The following is a 26,494-nucleotide window of genomic DNA, read 5'->3' as shown; positions in this document are numbered from 1 at the left end:
TTGAAGGATAATATGAAACTGCAAGAAGAGCCAAGGCATACCAATTTGTTTTTCAATCTATTTTATTTCAGTTCAGAGCATCAGCGCAGACAGCAGCCCAGAAAAACAAGCCACACTTTGGCAATACTCAGCTGCTTTTGGAGATTGAGGAAGACTGAGTATAACCAAAGTATGGCTTGTTTTCTTGGACAGTCTGTCTGCAATGATGCTTTGAACTGAAATAAAATAGATTGAAAAACAAATTGGTATGCCCTTTTGCCTCGTACTGAGTATTTACATTACCCTTCCGGAGGACTGCCTGTACTGGCATCCTGGGGGAAGGCGGTGACCCCTCACCCTCTTTCCGCTCTTCAGCAGAGTGAACGCTTTGATTTTCACAAGGAAATTGAATTGGGATGTGTGCTGGATCTCCAATAGCCTGCCTTCGAAAGCCATCATCTTGATAATGTAGAGAAGCAAGCTCCTAACCACACAGAGAAAGGAATTAAATATTAAGGGCATTTAAGTTCAGAAATGAGATTGTCGCTTTCTTTGAGCCATACAGAGGGCACAGTATTTCATTTGCAGAAAGCACGTAGTTATGAGGCTCTGGCAGCCCTGGAGCAAGAGCAGAGCATGAGAAGAAAGCGCGCTTCCCTTATCGCTCCCTAGTGTGACTTACTCCAAAACCTTGAACTCATGGACATAAAATAAACACAGCTGATCCACATAGATCCAGATTGTTAATCTTGTGGCCCGTGTTCAGGCACAAAGGACTCATGGCGCCAGTGAGGATGTCTGCAAGTTTGTGTGACTCTTGTCCTGGGAAGTGAGGCTGTCACTTTAGTCAAGTGTCAGAAAACAACAACAACAAAAAAAAACTGCTAAAGGTATAGAGCCAACGGTGAGGCATCACATGTGATACTACCAACCCAAAGTATAAAACCAGTTACTTTTCACAGTTTTGTGACCTTCACTTCAGAAGTTTTGTCTTTTTTTTTTTTTTTTTTATGGTGATACTAGGGATTGAAAGCCAGACCTTGCACCTGTCAAGTAGGTGCTGATATTGCTGAGCCATATCCCCAGCCCCACTTCAGAGTTTTGCAAGTATCTCTCTGCAGACTTTGCTCCTTGTCTAAAATGGTCAGGCATGATTGTATATCTAGTTTCACTAATGCCTTAAAGACGACTGATTGCCATTACATGTGAGTTGGGATGTGTGAATGTCTAATCAACCTTGCCAGCAGATACTGTATTTGTTTCTTCTTTTTAAAAAATTGTTTGTTTTTGGTGCTGAAAATGAAACTTAGGGCTTTGTGCTGCACGCTGAGCACTTGCTGTACCAGTATGCTACATCCTCAGCGTGGAGTCATTTTTTAAATTGGTAAATAGCGCTGTGGGATGTGTGTGTGTTAAAATGTACATTTTTAACCCTCTTTAAATTTTTTTATTCTGAGATAGGGAATTTATAATCCTTCCAGACTGCTTGGATTACAGTTGTGCCCCACCACACCCAGTTTATAGTCCATCCAATAGGCAAAAGGAAGAGGTAGCAATAGAAGCCCAGTGCTTTGTTCATAGGGATCAGCTTCTTGCAGGTAGAGTCAGTTTTTCAGATTTAGGAATGTTTGGTCATAAGGGAAAGGAGGAGGAGACAGATAAAGAAAGGTAGGGGCTGGGGACATAGCTCAGTAGAATAAGTGCTTGCCTGGCAAGTGCAAGGACCTGAGTTCAATCCCTGGTTCTGAAAAAAAAAAAAAAAAAGAGAGAGAGAGAGAGGTAAAGACAGGACATCTAAGAGAATCTGCTTTGTGTAAAAGGAAAACACTTCTATTCTGAGACAGTCTTACCTTAGAGTTTAACGCAGAGAACCTTTAGGGGTCTTTGGTTTTATTTATTTATTTATTTTTTAGTCAGAGTCTCACTGTGTAGCCCAGGTTGACCTTAAGCTCACAACAGTCCTCTTGCCTCAGCTTCCTGAGTGCTGGGATTGAACTCAGGGCCTCGTGCATGCCCCAAGCGTAATTTCTGGTCTTACTAGTACCTGTGCTGGTCAGTGTTGCAAGGCTGTGCTGAATTACCTGAGAAGAATCAGTGTAAAGGAGGAAGGATTTCCCTTGGCTCATGGTTTCAGCCTGCAGTCCTTGGCTCCGTGTGTGTGTGTGTGTGTGTGTGTGTGTGTGTGTGTATACCTGTGGTGAGGCCGAGTGCATCACAGAAGGTGGTGGGGCAGGGTGGCTCACATCCCACAGTGAGGAAGGGAGGAAGAGGAGGAGGAAAAAGGGGGCCAGGGATGGTAATGCGGGCCATCAGCCCACTTCTCATGAGGATGAGGCAGGAGCATGGCAAGCTTGAGGCAAGCTGGACAATTTTACAAGAATTTGTCTTGAGATAAAAAAGGCGTGGGATATAGCCCAGTTGTAGAGTACCCCTGGTTTCATCCTCTCTGCTACCAAAGGAGAATGGGGGAGGTGGTATATGTCTGTAATCCCAGCGGTCTAGGAGGCTGAGGCAGGAGGATTACAAGTTTGAGTCCAATTTGAGTAATTTATTGGCTTAGCAAGATGGTCTTTATTTATTTGTATTTTTTAGGACAGGGTATACAGGGTGTACAGGGTCTTACTGCATAGATCAGACTTGTAGTGATCCTCCTGTTTATAGCCTCCCAAGTGCTGGGATTACAGGTGTGCACCACCACGCCCATCTCAGTGTGCCCTGGGGGGCGGGGCCGGCATGCTGCGCTGGAGATTGAACTCTTGGCCCCTGTGTCTAAGCAGACACTTTAGTCTGCTGAGCTATTTGGCCGGCCCAAGCTATTTGGCCGGTCCTCTGTCTGTCTGTATGTATGTATTCATTTATTTTTTGAGACAGTATCTCTGTAGTACAGGCTGGCCTTAAACTTATGGGGATCCTTCTGTCTCAGCCCGTCTAGTGCTGAGATTTCAGGTGTGCACCAGCATGCCCTGTAAAGACCCTGCCTTAAAATAAACACAGGGCTAGAGATGTAGTTCAGTATGATGCCCTGGGTTCAGGCCTCAGTACTTCTGGCAGGGAGGTGGAGCAGAGAGAACATAGTCCCCAAAGTCACGCTGCTGTGATCCACTTCACTCCTAAATTTCCATAACCTCCCAATAATGCCATCAAATTATGGTCCTATCAATGGAGCAGTACTCCACTGATGCACTTAGAATGCTCTCAATCTGATTAGAAGCCTATTAGCTAGCAACTAAGGCTTCACCACAGCCTTTTGGGCAGTGTTTCAGACAGCAACCCTGACAATACCCAAAGGGAAATAGAAGGAAGCTTAGGACCTCAACAGAAAATTGCTGTAGACATTTTTGGCCCATGTAGTGTTTGAAAATTAGTTGTTCACATTGAAACTTTAGTTATGTACATCTGGAGGCCTTTGCATGAGCAGTCTACACCAGAGTGCCAGAATCTTTTTTTTTTTTTGCGGAACCGGGGATTGAACTCAGACTCTTGCGCTTGCCAGGGAAGTGCTTATTCTACTGAGCCAATCCCCGGCCTCCAAAATCATTTTAACTTTTTTAAAAATTTTTTATGTGTTTAGTACAGGGTCCACAGGTTCTCACTATATACATATTGAATTTATAGTGATCCTCCTGTTTTCAGCCTCCCAAGTGCGGGGATTGCGTGCGTCACCACGCCCAGTCTCAGTCACTGTCTTAGCAAGCCCCGGAGGCAGGGCCCAAGCCAGCGCGGCATGCGGTATAGAACCCTGGTCCCTGTTTTTGCCTAAGCAGGCGCTCTAATCTGCCGAGCTATCTGGCCAGCCCCAGAATCATTTTAAGACAGGGTCCAAAATAGAGAATGCTTTCCAAGAAAGATGGGAGAAATTAGACACCAAGGATTTTTGTGTATATATAAAAATAATAGCTTTTGAGGCCCCACATACTGTTTTTTTGTTTGTTTTTGTTTTTCTGTATTTAGGACAGGATCTTCCAGGTCTTACTACATAGATCCAACTGGTAGTGATTTTCCTGTTTTCAGCCTCCCAAGTGCTGGAATTACAGGCCCACACCAGCATACCCATCCTCTCAGAGTGCCCCTGGGGGCAGGGCCGGCAGGCGCTTCAGTCTGCTGAGCTATCAGGCTGGCCCTGACATACTGGTTTCTTGAGTACTGTTTTTGTTTTGTTTTCTATTTTTTTAAAATTTGTTTTCTATCTTTTGAAATATAAAAACAACTTGGCAAGATCCCATCTCAAGATAAAGGGCTGGAGATATACAAAGGCCCTGGGTTCAGTTCAATTTCCAGTATCACACACTTTCGTGTACATACACATGAAGTGAGCAGAAGTCACTATTTGTGAGAAGATAATACAGGAAGCTTTTTTTTTTTTTTTTTTTTTCTTGAGACAGGGTCTCACTATGCAGTTCAGGCTGGCCTTGAGTTCGCTTTGTAGCCCAGGCTGAACTCAAACTCATGGTGATACTCCTGAATTGGTCTCTTGAGTGCTGGGATTACAGGCATGTGCCGGCTTAATTCTGATTTTTTTTTAAAAAGATGCAGACATAATATCTTGTCTACACAGTGTTAGTACGAACCTTTCTTCTCAATGAACTAAGAGAAAGTAGCTGTGTATCTATCCTATCTTGTGTATACATATATTTTTTTCTTTTTTTAAAGCCCATGCACATTTTATTAATAAAAACTAGCAGTGCCAAGTTAAAGTCAAACAATTAAAGTCTCTTTGTATTCTATAAAATATTACAGAAAAGTTTGTGTTTCAATAAAAAGACCATTGTTTCAGAACAGGCAGCTAACAGCAACTGTGCAGTTAATGGTTCATTGTGAATAAATTTTAAAAGAAACTACTGCCTGTCCTTAAATTCCTTTCTTTTTATAGAAAAAGAACTATTAAAAATGATTGACAAATTTTGAGTTAAACTGTTACAACATTCTCTATGTTTAATTTCAACTTTATAATAGATTACATGAAGACTGCTTAGGAAACAAATACAACATTTGTTTCAGTACATGTCTTTAAATGATAGACTTATAAGTATGTAAACAACTATATAATACAAAGTTTCCAAACGCGGCCTGTAAGAAATCAGGCTGTTAAAACATTCTCTATGTTTAATTTCAACTTTATAGTAGATTACATGAAGATAGTTTAGGAAACAAATACAACATTTGTTTCAGTACATGTCTTTAAATGATAGACTTATAAGTATGTAAACAACTATATAATAAAAAGTTTCCAAACGCGGCCTGTAAGAAATCAGGCAAATTTTATCATAAGCAACAACCCTTCCACACATTCCATAGCTGCTCCAGCACAACAGTAAACTACCAAACAAAAAGAAAGCATGTCTCAATTATTTGGTGCACCAGAAAAAGTGTGCACATATGATGGGTTTGCAACATTAACATAATTTAAGGAAAAGCAAAATCATAATAAAATTTAAGGTGCTCAATATTTTAAATGTAGTTTTGTTAACCGGTTGGTTCTTTGGCCCTCGCGTGTTTAACGGAGGGAAGACGCGTCCTGCAGTCCCGCTGTGTGCCAGCGGGGGGCGCCTCTCCGCACACAGCAAATGGGGTGCTGCGGCTGGGCCTGCAGGACATGACAGCGCTTCTTTATTGTCACTGGCATGGGTGAAGTACAATGTGTTCAGCAACCTAGCAAGCACTGCTGGGAGGCAAAAACCAACTGTGAACTAAAGGAAAAACAGAAAACAAAAAGTAAATAAAGGCTTGGGCCCGCACACAGGCACCAAACACGCACGGGCGCAGGCACGCAAGCCTGCACACCGCGCACAACAGTCCTTGCTTCTTGGAGGTGCGCGTCGAAACCCAGCTCACCGGGCCTGGGGGGGGGGGGGGGGGGGAGACCAAAAGGAAAGAAAAACCCAGTTTAAAACACCTTCTCTTTGGGACCAGGGAGATGGCTCAGTGAAATAAGCGCTTTCCTGGTTCCGCCAAAAACAAAAAAACAACAACAAAAAAAAACACAAACCAACCAGTTTCTCTTTGCTAAACGCTCATCCCCGATGCTGGACGGGGTGTCAGTCGTCCTCCTCGTTCTCATTGAAGTCGTCCTCCTCATTCTCATTGAAGTCGTCCTCGTTCTCGTTGAAGTCGTCCTCCTTCTCGTTGAAGTTGTCCTCGTTCTCGTTGAAGTCGTCCTCCTCGTTCTCGTTGAAGTCGTCCTCCTCGTTCTCGCTGAAGTCGTCCTCCTCATCCTCATCCTCGCCCACACAGAACACGGGCGTCTCCACCTGCGAGCCGCTGTACTGGGAGCCGTTGGAACTGGTGGCCAGAGTCCCCTCCACGCCGTTGCTCTGGTCGCTGGCAGATAACCTTGTGCTGTTGGATGCAGAGCCTGCAGTTGTGAGGAACACGCTGCCAATGGACCCCTGAGCCATTTCTGTCACATAGGGCTCCAGAGCTTTGGGCACCAGGCTCTGTGCCACCTTGAGGTCCTCGGCAGAGCAGCTGCCAGACTCTAAGCCACAGGCCATGCCCATCTGCTTCAGCACCTCAATGTCATCGTGGATCGCAAAAGTGTTGTCGAAGTTGAACAGGTACTCGAATTTGTCATCGGAGATGCTGCAGTCAATGACAGTCTTCCTGCTGGTGTTGACAATGATGAAGGGCAAGTGGATCACCGAGTTGGGTGGTGGTGGCCGACGGGCCTGCTGTTCCACCTGCCGGTTCCTCTGCACCAAGTTCTTGAAGGCGATTTGCTGCAGGATGAGCTCCTGGAGTTGGGCCTGCTTCTGCTTGATCCGCTCCAGCCGCCGCTGCCTCTCCTCCACCTCGAGGCTCTGGCATTCCTGAGCTGAGTTCGTGGGCAGGCCAATCCACTTGATCTCTTTCTTCTCCTTGGAGATGATGTTCATGGCCATCAGCACATTTAAGGCATCGTACACTCGCCGCCGTATGTTCTGATCGTAAGCAGACTCGGGCAGGAGGTGGTTGTCGGCAACACTGAACTCTGCCACCAGCTCGTCAGCCACCTCGTTATAGGAGGTGGTGCCTTTGCGCTGCACCTTCTCGCACACCTTCATGGAGATGTGCCGCAGGCCCTTGCCGCGCTTCTCGTCCTTCCTGTTCCGCTTTCCAGCAGACCACGGTGAGGACTCGGAGGGCTGGCTCTGGGACACAAAGTGTGTGCTCTGGGTATGTGGGCTCCCAACCACGATCGTGCTGGCTGCTGCTGGCCACTGGGGCGTGCCAATCACCACTTGTTGTGTGATGTTGACATTGGACTGTCCATAGGTTTTGGGCAGGAGTTGCTTCCCGAGCACGTTCACTGTGGATGGGTGGATGGCCACCAGGGACACCACACCTTTCCCGGGATTCAGGTTCTGGTCTGTGAAGACCTTGAGTTCTCCATTGGCTTCAATTAGACCGGCAGCTTTTGCCATGTTACCAGATCCAGGAAATCAAGAATATGGCTGTGTACCCTCCACAGAAGAAAGCTGGTTTTTCTGGCTGCAGGCGGGTGCGGAGTATGCGGCGCCGGCCGGGGCTTCCGGCCGTGCGGGTCGCTGCTCTGGGCCGGCGGCGCGGGGTCGCGGGCTCACCTGGCTATATATTTTTTCTTCACAAGGAACTGGTCCTTTATTTATACTTTTGCAAAGTTAGTAACACGTGATACAGGGTTGCCTAGCAACTAATGGCTGACTTTAACCAGACAGGATGTTTATCTCAGGACTGAGGTAGCTTGTTTGCTTTAGGCACTGAGGCCTAGTCCCACCTACACACATTTGATCAATTTCCTAGCCTCAGTGGCTCCCAACACAACCGACTTTTTTGTTTTGCTCTGTCAGAGATCCGGTCTTACATTGCAGTTAGAGAAGATGTATTTGGAGAAGTCTTTAAAGGACCTTTTCAAACTTGATGCCAATCCAAAGATTTTAGGTACTTAAATTCAGCAAAGTAACCCAATATAGTCCAATAGTCCATAATAGTAGTGAGTTATTGGTACAACTGGCAGTTGTCGGAAGTTGTTGACTTGAGCCTTTTACAGCTCAGCATATTAATATAGCTTTACTTTTTGTACTTAATTTTGATTTTTAACCATCAACTGCACTAAAAGAAAAAAGGTACGTTCACAGTGTTTATTTTATACTTAATTCTTCTTGTCTGTTTTTCCTGAGTCTTACTAAGCATGCTATAAATTGCCATAGTATGGCAGTTTGTCAGATAAGAAATAATATTCAATGTATCTTAAATTTGTTTTCTCATTTAATAAGATAAGGGGTATCTGACTATGTCTGTGGTATAGGTTACAAAAATAAACATTTTGTTCTATGCTTGGTCTTGCTTGCATTGCTCCATCCTCATGCAAGACTTCTATCTTTATAGAGTCAAGTTTATCAGCCTTACTGTGTGTTGCTTTGGATTTTGAGTCATTACTAGGAACTCTTTCCTACTCTCAACTTCTTTTATTTTAACGGCATGTGCTGGGACAGAGCTGCTCAACTTGTGTCTGGGAAGGAGAGAGAAAGGAAGGAAAAAGGGAATAGAGAAGGCAGGCAAAGTTTTGTTTTCTTCTAGTGCAGTACATGTATTCTTTTTTTTTAAACAAGTTTCATTTTTGATTTGTTTTGGTTTATTCTGTTTTGTTTGATTTTTGAGACATGGTCTTCCTGTACAGTTCAGGCAGGCCTTGGGCTCACTTTATAGCCCAGGCTGGTCTCAGTGAGCTTGCCTTAGCCTCACTGGTGCTGGGATTACAGATGGGCACATATACTCTGCCCAGCTGTTTTTTGGTACTAGGAGTTGAACTCAGGACCTTATGCTTGCCAGGCAAGCACTGGGCCACAGAACTATATCCCCGGGTTATTTTCTTTTTAACCTTTAAAATTGTCCATTTGAAATTTAGCATCTGATTTGAGGAAGGACCCACTTTTATCTTTTTCCTCATGACCAGTCATTTGTCTCAAAACTTACTAAAATTCTTTGACATGAAGTACTATTTTACTAAATACTAAACTGCATGGACGCACTTGGGTTTCTTACCAAATTATCTATTTCATTCCTTTAATTTGATTGTCATTTCCTATGCTGTTACAAAATATCTTGATTTAGGAGTCCTTATAATTTGTTTTAATATCTATAACAACCGGGTTTTTTTATATTGTTCTTTTTCAGAGTTTCCTGGTTATCATGTTTATTCTGTTGTATTTTAAAACATTAATTTGTATAGTTAGGATAAATATACAGCTACTTTCTCTTAGTTCAATGAGAAGAAAGATTTATACTAATAGTGTTTAGACAAGATACCATATTTGTATCTTGTATTATGAATAACTACTATGAAGACAATATGCAGGGGCTGGGGAGATAGCTCAGTAGAATAAGCGCTTGCCTGGCAAATGCAAAGGCCTCAGTTCAATCTCCGGTTCCACCAAAAAAAAAGACAATATGCAATGTACTGTAACTGTCCTACTAACCTGTTTTAAAACTGTCTCATTGCTATTTCTTTCTCAGTGAAATTAATGTAAAAATAAATAAAACATCAATTTATATACTTTTAGCAGAAATTTGATATACTTTTGTTGGGATTGTGCTAAATTTATATTTTAGCTTAGGGAGAACTGACATTTTTATGATTTTAAATTCTGTCTAAGATCGTGGTCTGTCTTTTCATTTGCTCAAAGATACTTTGGGGATTTTTCAGGAGGGCTTTATATTTTTCCTTACATAATTTCTGTATGTTTCTTGTTGAGTTTTTTAGGCCTCCATCCTGTGTTTAAAAATGTTAATTCCTTTGAGAGTTCCTCCAGAACTTATCAGAAGTTTTATATTATATACCCACATACCCTAAACTCTTTGCATCTGGCTTCAGATGAGCCTCCTTTTACAATGTCTTCTCCAAGTCCCAGCACTGTAGCCAGTCAGTGCATGTCGATTTGGTGAAAGAGTAACAAGTAGAAATGGGCAACAGAGAGGTTTATAAGGCCTGTATGTGGAAGGGGGGTCCTTGGTGTGTAGACAGGCGGCTTCCCTAAGCCTGCTGTCATTAATTCATTGGTTCAGAGTGTTCTCCTTAGACCATCCCAGAAATCATGTTGATAATAAAAGTTACCATTTACTGAACACGTACAGAATCCCAAGTTTCTCAAGTTTTTAACTTGAGAAGATGTGTTTTGAAAGGTTAAATACTCAGTTACAATCCTAAAGTAACAGTTACACCTACCCTTGTCCCCCCACCTTTTGAGTCAGGCACTGGTCAAACTGGCTGTAAATTTATATCCTGCCTCAGCCTCCTGAGTGCTGGGATTGTAGGCATGTGCCCCCATGTTGGGCTTAGGCTTCTGCTGTTTATAACTCCTTGTTCAGATTGTTTTCTAGTTTGAAGCGACAGTTGTCTTGGGAAAAGCAGAAGCAAGGGGGATGGTGCAGCCCTGGCTGTAGTGCTGCATTGGGCTTCCACTTGTGGTTCACACCCCAGTACTCCTGTGCCACTGCTCTTCAGTGTGCCCTGCTCGCTCAGCTCCATCTCTTCTGGCTTTATTAGTGTCTTTGCTGTTAGTTGATTTTTAAAGGACTGCCCCTGGTTTAACTACCCAGCTCCTAGTATGATGTTGAGAACATGGCAGGAACTGGCAAATTTAGATTAAATGGTAATGAAGCTTGCTGCTCCGTTAGCCTGTGGGTTTGGCATGGTATTGTAACTTTTGGATGTTGCTCTGAAGGCCTGACAGTCATTAAGTTTGACCAACCTAGACACAAGCTGCTCATTCAGCTGGCCCTCTGTTGTCAGCTGCCCTCTGTTCCAGTCAGGTTAGAACCAGAGGGAGACTTTTGAAGGTCAAAGTCCAAGACAGCAGAATAATTGGGCCCAAGAGTTCTGGTTTTTTTTTTTTTTTTTTTTTTTTTTTTTTTCCTGGGCAGCAAAACGTTGAGGATGAAATTTTCCATGTCTTTCTTTGAACATTTTTTCGCAAATACTGCAGAGTCCCACAGGCTCGTTGCTAGAGTTAAAGGCAATAGAGAAGTTACCCTCCTTTGCATTTTTTTTAAAGCTCCTTAAGATAAACCTCTTGTTATACTCCCTGGTGATGGATGAGGGAAAGCTAGAGATGAAAGTAATTCCTACTCCTTCAAAGACAAAGGAAAAAGCTTACAGCACTGAAAGGAGAAGAGAATGGAGTTCCTGTGTGAAATGTACACAGAGGAGTACTGAAGGCTGAGTGATCTGCAGAGTGTACTAGGATGGTGTTGTAGGAGGATGGGGCTCCACTGTCATCATCTTAGGGCCTCTGGTACTTAGCTACAAAGGTGTAAGAGAGGGAGGATTTAAACTGAAAGGTCTCTTCTCAGCTGTGCCATGAGCCTCTTGAGAGCAGGTTGATACAGAGTGTCTTCTCTGAGTAATGCCAGGCCTTGGTGGAGGGCACAAGGCTGAGCTCAGGGAAGGTGTGCTGGCGGGGCAAGCACACCCTGTGCACTGGCAAAGCTGGGAAAGCTGTACTGTTTCTGGCTTCATGGTAGATGGGTAGGGGGAGAATGTGTGCACGGTCCCTGTGTTAGGTTTCTGTAGTGTAACAAATGCTTCAGAACATCAACCTGTAAAGACAAAAGTTTTGTTTTGGCCCATAGGTTTGGAGGTTTTGCTACCCGGTTGGTAGGCCTCACTGATTCTGAGTGGGACGCCAGGCTGCCCATCCTAACTGGGAGTGTGTGGAGGAGCAAACTCTTCACCTCGTGATGGGGAAGCAAAAGAGAGAGGGAGAGGTGAGATGAAGGTCCCACTATCCACTCAAGAACATGTCCTAGTGGCCAGAAGACCTCCTGCTAGGCCCTACCTTGTAGTTTCTACCCCTCCCAGTAGCACCATTCTGGGAAGCCTACTCTCAATGCATGGGCAGGGGGCATTCAAGATCCAGACTGCAACAGTGCCTCATGTAGCACAGAATAAGCAGGCGCTTCCTGTGCTACTATACTGTACCTACTTTGCAGGGTGGGGAGCTGGGGGTTGAACCCAGTCCCTGGCACATGCTGGGCAGGTACCCTACCACTGAGCTATCTGTTCTGACCTCTGTTCTTACTTAAAAATACTGTTTACTGTATGTCTTTGTAATGTCTCTAATCAGGGAAAGTTATCCAAAATTTTATTGGGTGAATTACTGTAGGATTAAGAGCTTTCCTACATTTTAAAATCTCATAGTTGGCCAATGTAACCTAGTGGTAAAAGTTCCAACTCTGAAATCAGACAGCATGGGTTCATTTACTGATTCTGCCTCTCACTGGCTTTGTAATTTGGGCAAGTCATTTCATCTCTCTAGGCCTCGACTTCCTCGGTGGAAAGTGGGGTTAATAATAGTAACTATCTCACTGGTTTTGCAAAAATTATATAAGGCCACCAATGTAAAGTGCTTGGCACCATGCCTGGGATGTCATGGTAACGTTAGCTGTGTTGTTAGGTCACTGCCATAACCTCCTAAACTGTGCGCTTCTTCCCTTTTCCAAATTTTTTCCTCATCATCCCATTAATAGTATGCAGTCAACTCCCATCTGTGGGCTCTTCATCTATGGATTCAACCTCGGACAAAAAATATTTGGGGAAAAATATACGCATGTTAAATATGAAGAGGCTTTTTTGTCATTCCCTAAACAATGCAGTATAAGAATAGCTGACATAGATTTGCATTGTATTCAGTATTTAAAGTAATCTAGAGAAGATTTAAAGTATATGGAGGGCGCAGATAAGTACTGCACAAATTCTGTGCTGTTTTGGTCAAGACACTTCAGCACCCTTTGATTTTGGTGCCCACAGAGATCCTGGGACCAGCGTCTTATGGTCACTTAGGACCAAATGGATTTATAATGAATTTAGTAAATAATGGACATAGGGTTGGGAGGGTATCTCAATAGCAGAGTGATATGCTTGGCCCTGGGTTTGATCACTGGCACAAACAAATAATTAAGGAACTTGAGCATCATCAGATTTTACTATGCCCAGGGCCTTCCTGAACCAATCCTTCACAGAGCCGGCTGCATTTGTAATACTTGGGGACAGGAAGAGTCTCTTATCTGTCCTTAGTGAATCATAAGACCTTCAAACACTTTTTTTTTTTACTTATGAAATGTGGAAATTAGTCCAGGTTACTTCACAGGTTCCTGTTTTCTCCTTATTTGCAATGTATTTAAGATTTGTATGAAATTGTTTAGCTTATAGTCCAGCAGTCTGATAATTGAGAACTACTCTCTGCTTTCTCTCGCTTTCCTAGCTGACTTTCATCCTGACCAACTGGCTGGAACTAGGAGTGTGGTTGTTTGTGAGATGGTGATTTAAAAATCAATTGTGTAATATCTGACATATATACAAAATACATATATAATTTAAAAGTCATGAAGCAGAATGATAAAAACAAATATTTTGGTAGGTAGCTGTAATTTTTATTTTTTTTCCCAAAGGCAAAGTGTTAAAATAAGTAATATAGCTAATATTTAATGTTTACAGGACTGTTCTTTATATAGTCTGGCTTATTTACATAGAGGAGTGTTAGTTTTTATAGCTACCTCATGATAGTGAGATGAGCACCAACATTATCTCAGTTTTACATAGGAGGAGACTGAGTCCCACAGAGTAAAGCAACTTGTCCAACGTTGCATAGCAGCTGGGTGTGGTAGTGCGCATCTGAAGCATTTGGGAGGCTGAAGCAGGAGGATCACTGTGAGTTCAAGGCCAGCCTGCACTATGTAGTGAGTTTAAGGTTGGCGTGAACTATATATCCAGACCCTGTCCCCAATCCCTTCAAAAAAGTCACATAGTAAGTAAGCAGGGCAGGGCTGGCGTTCACGCACAGGGCTATCTCTAGATCTTAACTTTTACTTTGAGCACACAGCCTCTGGTAATCATAATGCCTGGTATGGCACCCTGTAATTGCCACTGCCTTTACATTTTTACATTAGATGTATACAGTACAGTAGTTTAGAAAATAAAACTTGGTGCTATGTTAATGTGTGGTCTGAATTTATTCCCTGCTGAAGCAAAGTATGTTCTGATAACCAAGTTATGAAAACTCAGAAGTTGTCCACATTTTTTTTTTTTTTTTTTTCTTGCGGAACCAGGGATTGAACTCAGGCCCGTGCGCTTGCCAGGAAAGTGCTTATTTCACTGAGCCATCTCCCTGGCCCTGTCCACATTTTTAGATCAGAACAAAATGCCTGTCAGTTCCAATGACAAAGCCAAAGGTCTTTTGTACACAGAAGAGGTTGGATTTGAAAGCATTGAAGTGATGATTGCTTGTTGAGACTCTTGGCTGCAGAAAGGAAAAGTTGGCATTAAGTATAATGCAGTCACAATCCCTAGTCACTCATTAGATGAGCACGTTGCTCAGGGGATTTTGCAGCCAGGCCTGTGAAGAGCGATCTTGGCTGAACTACTGGATCAGAGCAGTGTGCCCGAAAAGGCACCCGAGTCTCACAGAGCCTCCTTGTGTTGTAATAGCCTTGAAAAATCGCTTGTTTCTATGAATTAGTTGGAAGATAAGAGGACACAAGCAGTTTGTTATGCTGAATATTTTGATGTTTTTGCCTCATTGTGTTTTATAGGTTTCCTCAAGAGTTTTATAGAAGCATAGAATCTGGGAAAGGAATGAGATGAATAGAGTGGTTGTTATAGACTCATCAAGAATTAGGTGCCAGCTAACAGGAGATTTAAAGGACAACCTTCCTACTGGTCCTTAGACTTTTCCATGTCTTTACTTCCTTTGTTTTTTGTGGTACTAGAGATCAAACCTCAGGACTTTGTGCTTGCCAGGCAGGCACTTATGCCACTGAGCTATCTCCCAGCCCTTTACCTCCTTAAGAATATGATTGTGAGGTGTTAGTGGTGATCAGGATACTGGTGAATAACAGCTGATAATTTATTGGACACTTACTGTGTTCCCAGCATATAATGCCAGTTCTTCACATGTGTTATGTCATTTAATCATCCAGGAAGCCCTTGAGAGAGAAACCCTGACTGTAGTTGAGGACAGTGAGCCTCCATGTAGGTTATATGTTTTGATCAAGAGCATATCTTCTCTTGATTATTTTGTTTTTGAGACAGGAATTAACATAGTCCAGGCTGGTCTCAAACTGGAGATCTTCCCGCCTCAGCCTCACAAGTGCAGAGATTACTGGCATGTGCCATCACTTCTGTTTTTTTGAGACAGGTCTTGCTGTATAGTTCAGACTGCCCTTGAACTCACCATGGAGCTCAGGATGACCTCAAACTCTTGGTAATCCTTCTGCCTCAGCCTCCCAAGTGTTGGGATTACAGCCGTGTGTGCCACCATGCCCAGCTTCGTTTGTGATTGTGTAGTGAAGATCACACCTTGTAGTCCGACTCCAGCTGGAATGTTTAATCTCTCACTGCTGCTCATGAAAGCTATGGGTCTTCCTTGCCAGAAATTGGGCTATTTGACAGCACTTATCTAATTTAAAGAGCATGTGGATTCCTCTTCCCCAGCCTAGTACGTGGACTTGAGTTTAAACCCCACCCCAGGTTTATATACATTTCTGGCGGAACATGTCTCAGTTAACTGGGCTTTGAACATACTAAATGCTTAATACATTTTCATTGAGGGAACAGTAGGATGAAATAACTGGCTGTAAAGCCAAACAGACCTATCTGAATTTTTTTTTTAAGTTTTCTGGTTATAAAAGTCATATATGTTTCTAAACAATTTTGGAAGGTATGAGAAAGAGGACCTCCATAAGGACACTCGAAAGGGATGGCTGCTATAATATTTTAGTATGTTTGGTGTATTTTTATGCAAATGTGTAGTGCATGCACACATATATTTATAACAAATGGGAATTATAACATATATTTAGTTGTATTTTTTTCCTTTTAGTATATTGGAAATATTTCCTCGCATTATTAAAACTTCACTTATCTGCTTAAGAATTTAGACATAATTTGTGTGTTATATAATTTTTTATTTTAAAGTATATAATTCAGATGTCTGTGTTATCATTACTACTTTGTGGGGCTGGAGAGATGGCTCAGTGGTCTAAAGCACCTACTTGAAACAAGCTTGGCAAAGCACAGGGACCTCGGTTCGATCCCCCGGCACCACATGCCAGCCAGCCCCGCCCCCTGGTGGGCTGAGCTGGCCACACACACACACACACACACACACACACTAAATAAATGTAATAAATAAAAATAAATAAATATTTTTAAAAAATCATTACTACTTTGTAATTCCAGAATATATCTTTTTTAAAAAATTTATTTGTGTGTGTGTGTGGCCAGCTCAGCCCACCAGGGGGCGGGGCTGGCTGGCATGTGGTGCTGGGGGATTAAACCGCGGTCCCTGTGCTTTGCTAAGCTTGTTCTAAGTAGGTGTTTTAGACCACTGAGCCATCTCACCAGCCCCTCCAAAATATATCTTATCAGTCCAAAAAACCCTATACCTGTTAGCATTTGCCCTTCACTTTTGGTCCTCCCTGCAATCTCTGGCAACCATTAATCTACTGTTTACTATATGGCTTTGACTATTCTGGACGTTTCATGTAAGTGAAATCATAACAGTTTGTAGCCTTTCATGTCTTGTCTCTTTCATTTGGCATAACATTTTCAGAGTCAGCCATGTTGTAGCATATTAATATATGTATTCTTAGTCCCTTTTCTTGTTTGTTTATTTGGTGGTGCTGGGACCCAACTGGAGCCCTTATCATGCTAGCAAGTTGTGACCAAACACCTGACATGAGCAGTTTAAAGGAGGAAAGGCTTATTTGGTCCATGATGTTAGAGATGCAGTCCTTTGTCCCTGGTTCCTGTGCTGTGAGCCTGAGGTAAGGAAGAGTGTTATGGTCAAACAGCATGGAGTGAAGCTGCCTCCCTCATGGTGGCTAGGAAAAGAGAAAGGGACAGTGGACCAAGCATAGCTCCCAAGGTCATACCTCTGACCCATGCCCCTTGCATGGGCCCCACCTCCTGTTTTCATCAACTCCTAAAAATGAGCGTCAAGTTGTGATTTTACCAATGGATGAACTCGCTGATGAAGTTGGGGTCTCACAGTTCTCTCTGAACATGGGGTGCATTGAGGATCAAGCCCTCAGTACACTAACCTTTGAGGGACACTTTGTTTTTAAGCTAGAATATGCACCAACAAATACTAATGCTCAAGTTTTGTATGAACCTGTTTTGATATATCTTGGATGTGTACCTCAGTGTGGAAATGCCAGGTCATGTATCTTTGTGCTTATTGTTCTTCCCCTGTGTGCTAGGAATTGATCCCAGGGACTCTTATATCCTAGGTGACCACCTGACCTTTTGGGAAGGACTGGCAGAATTTCCATAGTGGCCACAATGTTTTACATTTCCCCTGGCAATGCTGTGAGAGTTCCAATTTTTCCACTATCTTAGCAATATTTATATTTTGGGTTTTATTTATTACAATCATCTTAGTGGATATGAAGTGATGTCTCATTATTGGGTTTTTTTTTTTTTAAATAATCTAGTTTTATTACTCCCAGCAGAAAGGCTACATGGGGTAGTGGTGGGCTCGGCTCAGAGCCTGTGTGGGCTGGAAGGAGGTGATATCTGAGTATTTGGCAGGGGAAGGTGTAAGGCCAGGCCCAGGGACCTTCAGACACGCTTCTGGGCTGGCAGGAAGGAGGAATGGCACGATACGGCTAAGCCGCCAGTAAGGTTAAGAAATTCTTGGAAATCTAGCTGCCCATCACTGTTGAGGTCCAGCTTCTTCATCATGCAGTCAAGAACACCAGGGTCCTTCTGGTTCTTTGTGAAAGCGCCCAGTTCTTTATTCATGAATGTCAAAAACTCTCGTGGAGAGTGTGACGCTGTTTCCATCCTTTCCAGCATACTTCCGGAAAACAGCAATCAGGGACTCGATGCACTGCTCAGTCTCTGTAGGGCTGGACATTTTTATCCATGGAGCGGAGCGGAGCGGAGCGGAGCGGAGCAGAGTGGTCGGGGTGCCGAGGCCGTTCCACTCATTGTTTTCACTGGTATTTTCCTGATATCTTAGTATTGAACATCATGTGCTTGTTGGCTTTTTGTTTTTGTCTCTCTTTGGAGATAAATATATTTATAAGTATGCTTATAAACATAAATATATAACGATAAATATATTCAAATATTTTGCAGTGTACACTACCCTCCCTCCCACAGTGGCGATGACCGGGCCATATGTTGGTCCTAGATTTGTAGTCCTTCTGTCTTAGGCTCCTTAGTAGCTGGGATTTAGTACATAGTCTTGTTTATTTGTTTGTTTGGGTTTGATACAGGCTCTCTACAAAGTTCAGGCTGGCCTTGAGCTCACTTTGTAGCCCAGGTTGGTCTCTTGAACTGGCAGGGATCCTCCTGCCTCAGCTCTATAAGGGCTGGGATTACAGGCATGTGCCACCACACCCAGCAAGTATAAATACTTATATGGCGATAAAGTTCTAAAAGTATATCTGAAGGGCATAAACATTAAATAATTTCCTTCTCCTGCCATTAATTTCTTATTCTTTACTTATTTGTAATTATACACTTGATAAATAAAGTCATTCTATTAAAATCTTATAACAGGGCAGGTAAAATGTGTTCCTCTGTATGCCCCAAATACTCATGTCTCTTCAAGGACATTTTTCTAGCTTTAGATGAGCAGATTACTTTTAGATTATTTACCATTTTGTCCATCTGTCAGCACTATGTGAGAACTTATCACACTGTTCTTCTCCTGCATGATTAATTTAAGCAGTATTTGTATAATGATTTCAGCTGATGCTTACTGGACATTAACTGCTGACAGTTCAGTTCACTAAAGCAATGCAGATACACTATCTCATTTCATCTCTACTCTAAACTTCAAAGACAGTAAGGTCTACGGTGATGAAATTGTGTTGCCCAAACTCACTGGGTAAGTGTTCAGATTAGCCTGCAAGATGAAAAATCTATGATCTAAAACCACAGAGTTCAATTAAATATTATTAGCTCTCAAATAGAATTAATGTTTTAATTTCTTAAGTTACTTAAGTTATTTGATTACTCATGAGGGCAAACTTCAGTTTACCAACTTTATTTCTTTTATGATTTCTCTGGTTTTACTTTGTTAATTTTTTTTATATTTTAAGTAAAACAATTTATTATTCAGTTATACTTAGTCGTCTATTTTTCTACATAACTTGTGAATTTTTCAACATCAAATATTTTCATCATTTGCTTCTGTTCATGTTTTCTTGACCACTGTCTTCATTGTTCCTTCTACATTGCCATGCCATACCTGAGGCAATGAAGTATTTTTAATAACTGTGGAAGGACTTGTACATTCATTTGCAGCTATCTTATTACATGCAATTTTCTTCAGTTATCTTCTATAAGTTCTTGAAAAATATTGTCCACGACTTTCATACATCTTCAAAATGCACAAACTTTGTTGTACTACGTGGTCAAGATGTTCTTCACTTGCCAGGATTCATAAAACTTTTTCCACCGGTACTGAAGGTTGAAGCTTAGTTTTTGAGACCGGGTCTCACCTCGTTGCTCAAGATGAGCTTGAATCCTCCTACCTCCTCCCAGGGCACTGGGATTGCAGGCATGCGCCTCCCCAATTTAGCATGTTAACTCGGACAGCCTAGGGACTGACCCCAGGGCGCAGCTGCCGCCCTGAGGACATGGCTGACCCGCTCGCCTCGCTGCTCCCGAGACTGCCTACTTTGTTAATTTTAAAAATGTAAGTGTTAGTATGGTGGAGCATGTGTATAATCCCAGCATTCTGAGAGGCCGAGGCAGGGGAATCCAAAATTTTAGCCAGATCTAGGCAACTTAGCAGTTTATTGATACCCTTTCTCAACAAAATAAAACACACTTTAAAAAGGGCCATGGTAAGGCCCCAGTACCACACCCAAAAGTTAATATTTTCCTTATTAATTTGTATATCTATTTTATTTTAATAGAAAATCTTGACTTCGGTTGAGCTTTCATTGTTTTGTTTTGTTTTGTACAGGGTCTTGCTGGGTAGTTCAGGATGGTCTTGAGCTCATATGGAGCTAGGGCTGCCTTCAAACTCACTGTGATCTTCCTGACTCAACCTCCCAAATGGTTGGATTGTGTAGCACCACACCTGGCTATGTTTTAGATACCTTAATAGTCACTTAATTTTTTTTTTTTTTGTTACTGTTGAATCACAGATCCATGATATAGTTGTAGTAACAGTAGATTGGGATTTTTGAATCAGATAGTATCTGAGACACTTTTGAGCAGTTCTGTGGGTTAAAGGTATTTTCTCATTGAAGGAACTACAACGGTTGACGTTTTAGTCGGCTTTTAAATATGGTGCATGTGCTGTGTAAGATGCTCCGTTATAAGACTACTCTGCCAGTCTGTGAGGTCCACAGAAGCCCTCTCCAGGGCAGGCCTGCAATGGCAATTTCAGATCTTGGCATTTGGGTCCCAGTTTGGACCAAGAGGCCCAGAAACCTGTGTCCTAGTTCTTAGATACTTGACTTGGGCAGGTCACTTAATCTCTGTCAGTTTCTTCATCTGCAGAATGATAGGGCTGAATTAGATCATTCTAGTTGTGCAGTTCTCTGATATGTATTATCTTCTTGATAAAGAATAATGTCATGTATGTTTGGTATTAATACATTTTTAAACTTAGCCCAGTGATGTACAGCCTGAAGGAGCAGAGTAGGTAGAGAAAAGTGCATGGGCAAAGGGAAGCGTGAGTGAGGCTGTCTCTCTTGTCACAGAGGATGCTTGATGGCTCAGTAGGAAGCCAAAATGGGTGGGTTTGAAAGGAGGCCAGGTACTTCCTTGGGCTTTGGCCCCTTGAAAGAGGAGCAGTTTTCCTCTACAGTAGCCATCCGGAACACCAGAAGAAGAGTCTGTGATCTGAGCTAACAAGAAGGTCTTATACACTTGCATTCTGAAAGATATTGAAAATTAATTAGTACCCAGTCAATGCTGCTAGATACCCGCTAAAGGTTATCTCAGAGACAAAGTACAGTCCACTAGGGCAGCTGAACCACCAGAGAAACAAGCTGTGGAAGAGCACAGCCTCAGAGATGACGGTGAGCCAGTGTCAGCTGACAGTACTCATCGACCCTCGGGGTTCTGCCTGCTCAGTTCGGGCCCAGGTGTTAATGGAAAAGACAGGTTTATCAATCCAGGTTCCACTGAGTATACACCGTGTGCTACCGCCCTTTGCTGACCTCCGTGATTTGTGCAAGGCAGTCTCATAATGTTAGACCTTGCCATTTGAATTTGTTCACAGATAATTGGACGAAGAGTGGTTATGAATTAATGAATTGACTTTCTGCTTTGTGTTTCTTCTGAGTTTAGATAGTGTTACTAAGTTTCCCCAGGAACAGCGGTAAATTAAGTTCTAGCTCCTGTGGCAGTCAGCTGGCCAGCTGGCCTGTGCCAACAGCCCTCCTTCCCAGGTGCATCTGTCCACTCACCTTTCAGCAGAGACCAGCAGTGCTGAGCTGAGTGTGGTGGTGCATGCCCTTGCTCCTGCAATCTCAGAACTCACCAGGCTATGTCAAGAAGACTGCAAGTTCGAAGCCAGCCTGGGCTACATAGTAAGTTTGAAGCTATTTTTCAAATATAATCAGTCTTTTTTTTTTTTCCGCAAAATTAAAAAGACTAAAGATTCTGTCCTCTGTTAGCTCTGTGATTCTTAATGGGCATTTAACACCTCAAAATCTTAGTATACAGCTAAAAAGGAAGATTAATTGGATTATGAGCTACAAATTCTACTACTTTTTTTTTTTTTTTTTTTTTTTTTTTTTGTGGAACCAGACATTGAACTCAGGCCTGGCAAGTGCTTATTCTACCGAACCATCTCCCCGGTTCCCTCTACACCTCTTATCTCAGCATCATTCCTACTTGGTATCCCTAGAAGTGCATATTATGTATGATTCTGACTCTATGGAATCGTTGATGCTGGGCTTAGAACTGCTCTGGCTCTGGATTTCCCAGTGACTAAAATATGTACATCAGGAAAGCTCACAGGCCCCTCAGGTGTTGCTTCAGAGTTTGGGCATTGGACCTAAGATATGGGCTGCGGTGATGATGATAGTGATGTTGATATTAGAAACAATGATGTCAATATCTGTGAAAGAGACTGCTACAAACTAAGGAGTGTTAGAGACAACCATCTGCATTCCTTACACTACATTGCTGCCTGTCAGGCACTCAGTGCAAGATACCCAGTGACAGCTCCTTTTGAACTTAAGAAATCTGGGCCTGCTAAAAGCTACAGTCACCCTTTTCTAACCTCACCAATCCTCCTTGCAGTCTCAAAAATAATTGCTAGGGGTTCTCTTTTAACTTAGCTGATTCCTTAGATACCTTACATTTTAAATCATCTTTTTGTGTGTAGCAAATCCCCCACTTCTTGTCTCAGAATGTGTGATCTTTGCTCTAATTATGTTGAGAGTGCCTGTTATTTCACCTGACTCTAGTTGTTTGTGAGATACTAAATAGCCATGGGGTTAAAGCAGACTAGGATCAGAGAGCTGCTCAGCCTCTCAGGACCTCAGTTCCTTTCCTTAGAAAGGAAGGAGATCAGACTAAGGTCATTTGTTCATGTGACAAGAGTACGTGATAGATAAAGTAATGAACTTCTGCTCATGGAAGCAGTGAGTAGAGCTCACCTAGGTCTCGTCCAGCTCTCTGGTTCTAGCAGAGCCCAGGCATCAAGGCAGAAGCCCAGAGTTTATTCAGGAAATGGGGATTATCACCATGTACAATAAAGAAATACTTTAGCAGGTGGGCCTTGTCAAGCCAGACCAAAAAAGAGCTGTCTCAGACCAAGGAGGGGTCAGTGTGGCAAAGGAGAGGGCAGAATTGTTGGAGGACCCAGAATTGAAGAGTCTTGATCAAGAATTAGATTGGCTTTTCTTTCCTGGATATGGATTATTTCCTGGATATGGAAGCCCAAGCAGAGGAGGTGGCTTTGCTCTGTGAACCACCATCTGGTTGGTTGCTGGTAGACAATGGAATATCTGTTCTTCCTCCCTAGTGCTGGGATCCTCCTGGATTTATGCATCCCACTTGTCATTGGTGAGGCTTTGTGTAATTGTGCGGTTTCTGTTGGAGAAGCTCTTTCCTCAGAAAGCGGGTGTGAGTTCCTCAGCATCTGGCCTCACTTTCCATACTTCTTGCATGCGTTTTTTTTTTTTGAAAGTGCTCTTGCCAGTCTAGTACAGTATCCAGAAATCGCAAAGGCATGTACTTATCACTGAGTATATTTCTAGGGCCTGGTGCAGTGCCAGTTGCCTGTGCGCATACGTGTTTCAAGCATACATGCCAAGTGCGCTTCTTCTGCAACTGTGTTTGTGCCTCTCCCTCTGCCTGCAGTCCTTTACTTTGTCACCACTGCCTGACAGAGTGAAAGATACCAGCCTGTTTGCAGTTGCCTGCTCCAGCCCTTTGTCTTTTCATGCCATTCACTAGGATCCTTCAGTTTTTTTGCTCATTTTGTTCCCTCCTTCTCCTTCCCTCCCTGTCTCTTTGTGGTTTAAACCAGGGGTTTAAACTAAGGATTAAACCAGGGGTTTCGCCCAGAGCTACACTTCCAGCCATTTTAAAATTTAATTTACTTAGTTGAGATAGGGTCTCACTAAGTCACTAAGCTGAGCTCAAACGTGTGATCGTCCTGCCTCAGCCTCCCACAGTGCTGGAATTACAGGCATGTGCCACGGTGCCTAGTTTCTTATCTTACGGGTCAAATTCTTTTAAGAGTTCTGTTTTCAGTTGTAGCAGTGTCGACTTTATTACCAGCTTCCTGTGGACAAGGACCTTGTTTCACGTCTCACTTGGCTCCCACCCATCACGTCACCTAGCTAGCCAAGTGCTGGGTAAATGGTGGACAACTGACCCATGAACAGTTATTGGTTGGCGTGTGTATATTGCCGGCTTAAGACTTACTGGAAATTAAGTGCAGTAATTCGGGGAGTAGCAGGTCCATTCCCTGGAGCACAGAAGAGAGCTCCGTGTCCTCTAGTAGTGGCAGCAAAGGCCTTTGCTTCAGTTCCCTCCTAGGGAACTTGCTAGCATTGTGAATTTCAGAACATTCACTTTTTTAAAAATGAAGAAAATGGGGCCCGGGAGATGGCTCAGTGGAATAAGCGCTTCCCTGGCAAGCTCAAGGGCCTGAGTTCAACCCCTGGTTCTGCAAAATAAAATAAAATAAAATAAAAATTAAGAAATGTGTATTGAGACCATAAATCTTCAATGTTATTTTCTTCCCTGTTCCTTTAAAGGCATTCCATGTTTCCTGCAAACTGTGACTTAGTTCCCACTTGCTTTTTCTGGATTTTTCTCCTGTGTTGTTTCATTGTCACTTACAGAACGCCCCCCCTCAAAAAAAAAAAAAAAAACTTTCAAATCATTTTTGGAAGCAGACAGAATACAAATTTAAATAAATAAATATTCTTTGTGCTCCTTTTAGAAAGCTGGCCTAGTTTTCCACTTTGTGTTGAATTCCCATTTGTGTTTTAGGTCATTATACAGCACTTGGTTCAGCCAATTAAGTTTCTTCTGTCTAAGTATCTTTATTCTGTATCAGTATAGTCTTTTCTTGAGGCTTTAATATTGTTCCTTTGAGGAACATCCATCTTTCTGGTGCTCTTTTGTTGCTTAAACGTTCTTCCCATGGGACCTTTGACAATTTTTCCAACCTAGCAATTTCAGTAAGTGCTTAATAACATAATTTAGGTTGCCTCTCTGCGTCAATCTGCAGGACTTAGACATTTCAGCTGCAGTATTTTGCCAGTTTCTTACCTCAGAAAAGCACACTTGTGCATTTCGTCCAGTGCTCTGTTCTCTCTTCCATTAACTCCTTTGCAAAGGGAGTTAGAAACCCAGGAAAGTATTACATTTCATTTGTGAGATCAGCAAAGTATAGTTTAGCTTCTGTCATGTATTTCAGGGGCCTCCAAATCACTAGTGAGTCCTTCATGATTTCAGTGTATTTAATAACAGAATCCTATACCCAAAACTGATCTACAAAGATTATGTTAATTATTTATTTACAGCTATAAACTTAAGGTCTCTCATCACATGGCCAAATTTGTTTGATGAAGAGGATTTCAAGGGGCTGGGGAGATGGCTTAGTAGAATAAGCGCTAGGTAATATACACAGTGCTTATTACCTACTTGGCAGTTTTAAATATAAATGCAACAGACTTTATTTTATTTATTTTGTTTTTTTTACACAGGCTCTTGCTTGTGTTCCAGGCTGGCCTTGAAGTCCCTATGTAGCCCATGCTAGTCTTAAATTCATAGGGATCCTCTTGCCTCAGCCTCACAGATGCTGGGACTGCAGGCATTTACCACCATGCCTGACTCACATAGAAGACTTTAAAAAATTCAAACAGGATCTCAGCCTTTTAATGAGATAGTTTAAGCTGTTTCTTTCTTGTCATGGTTAGTAGTTTCAGACATTTTACCCTCTTACTTTGTTTTCTGCTCACTGTACTTGTCTCCCTTTCCCTGCTTACTACAAATAAATCACATTTCGATTGTTCTCTTGTATATCTCTGGTCTGAAAATCCTTATTTAGCTTCTATTTCCTTACATGCTTACATGTTAACATAGTCCTTTACAGGCTAACTTGAATTGTTTTGGCCTGCGCTTGACTATCCAAACACCCCCACTCTAGTCTCCTTTCTCTCAGCTATGTTGTTCTTTCATTTCAGAGAACCAGTGGATCACAGTGTTCAAGAGTTCAGACCTTGGCATCAGATTGCCTGATTTTTTTTTTTTTTTTGGATTTTTTTTTTTTTTTTTATGTGTGTGTGTGTGTGTGTGTGTGGCCAGCTCAGCCCACCAGGGGGCGGGGCTGGCTGGCATGTGGTGCTGGGGATCGAACCGTGGTCCCTATGCTTCACCAAGCTTGCTCCAAGTAGGTGCTCTAGACCACTGAGCCATCTCACCAGCCCCAGATTGCCTGATTTTGAACTCTGTACGGCCATTACTAGCTGTGAGACCCCTCAGATGAGTTACGCAGCCATAGCCACAGCCTCCCGGTGTCGTAGTTTTCTTATCTGTGGAGAGAGTGATTAAGGGACCCACTGAGTAGAAGTGTTGAAAGGATTACACGAGTTAATATAGGCAAAGCATTTGAAAGTATCTGACACATAGTAAGCATTTAGTATGTGACAGCCAGTATGATTACAGGTGTTCTACCTTGTTTTTAATCTTTCTTGTACCTACATTTTTTTTTTTTTTAGGGAAGGGTCTACAGGTGTTCAGGGTCTCACTTCTAGATCGGACTCGTAGTGATCTGCCTGTTTACAGCCTGCCAAGAGCTGGGATTACAGGCACGCATGGGGATTACAGGCGCAAGTCACCATGCCCAGTCTCAGTTGCCCTCAGCACACCCTGGGGGCGGGGCTGGCACAGCATCCACTTTTTCCCCCCATTTTTAAATAATGTATGCATTTTATTTTTTGTTGGCAGGGTTGTACAAACTTGTCACACTAGGCAAGTGCTCTACCACTGAGTTACTTCCACTACCACCCAATGTCCATACATTTTATTTGTTTCTTTATTTAATAACTAAATATT

At 42.6% G+C, this 26,494-nt stretch overlaps 2 protein-coding genes and 1 pseudogene across 3 annotated transcripts in view; 1 reads left to right on the top strand and 2 right to left on the bottom strand.

The window, feature by feature from the left end:
- Window positions 1–26,494, top strand: part of Zbtb40 (zinc finger and BTB domain containing 40) — an 84,840-nt gene that overhangs the window by 4,940 nt on the left and 53,406 nt on the right. The window lies entirely within an intron of this gene.
- On the bottom strand, window positions 5,970–7,533 carry LOC101566582 (transcription factor Dp-1-like). Its single transcript, XM_023722500.1, has 2 exons — window positions 6,153–7,533; window positions 5,970–6,017 (listed from the first exon to the last, which is right to left on the bottom strand). Exons 1-2 carry the CDS (start codon window positions 7,377–7,379, stop codon window positions 6,015–6,017), a joined length of 1,230 nt encoding a protein of 409 aa, XP_023578268.1. The 5' UTR covers window positions 7,380–7,533; the 3' UTR covers window positions 5,970–6,014.
- On the bottom strand, window positions 17,496–17,906 carry LOC101584051 (annotated as a pseudogene).

This window comes from Octodon degus, unplaced genomic scaffold (assembly GCF_000260255.1).
Source record: "Octodon degus isolate 3935 unplaced genomic scaffold, OctDeg1.0 scaffold00092, whole genome shotgun sequence".
NCBI classification, from domain to species: domain Eukaryota; kingdom Metazoa; phylum Chordata; class Mammalia; order Rodentia; family Octodontidae; genus Octodon; species Octodon degus.
This window is presented reverse-complemented; position numbering and strand designations above follow the sequence as displayed.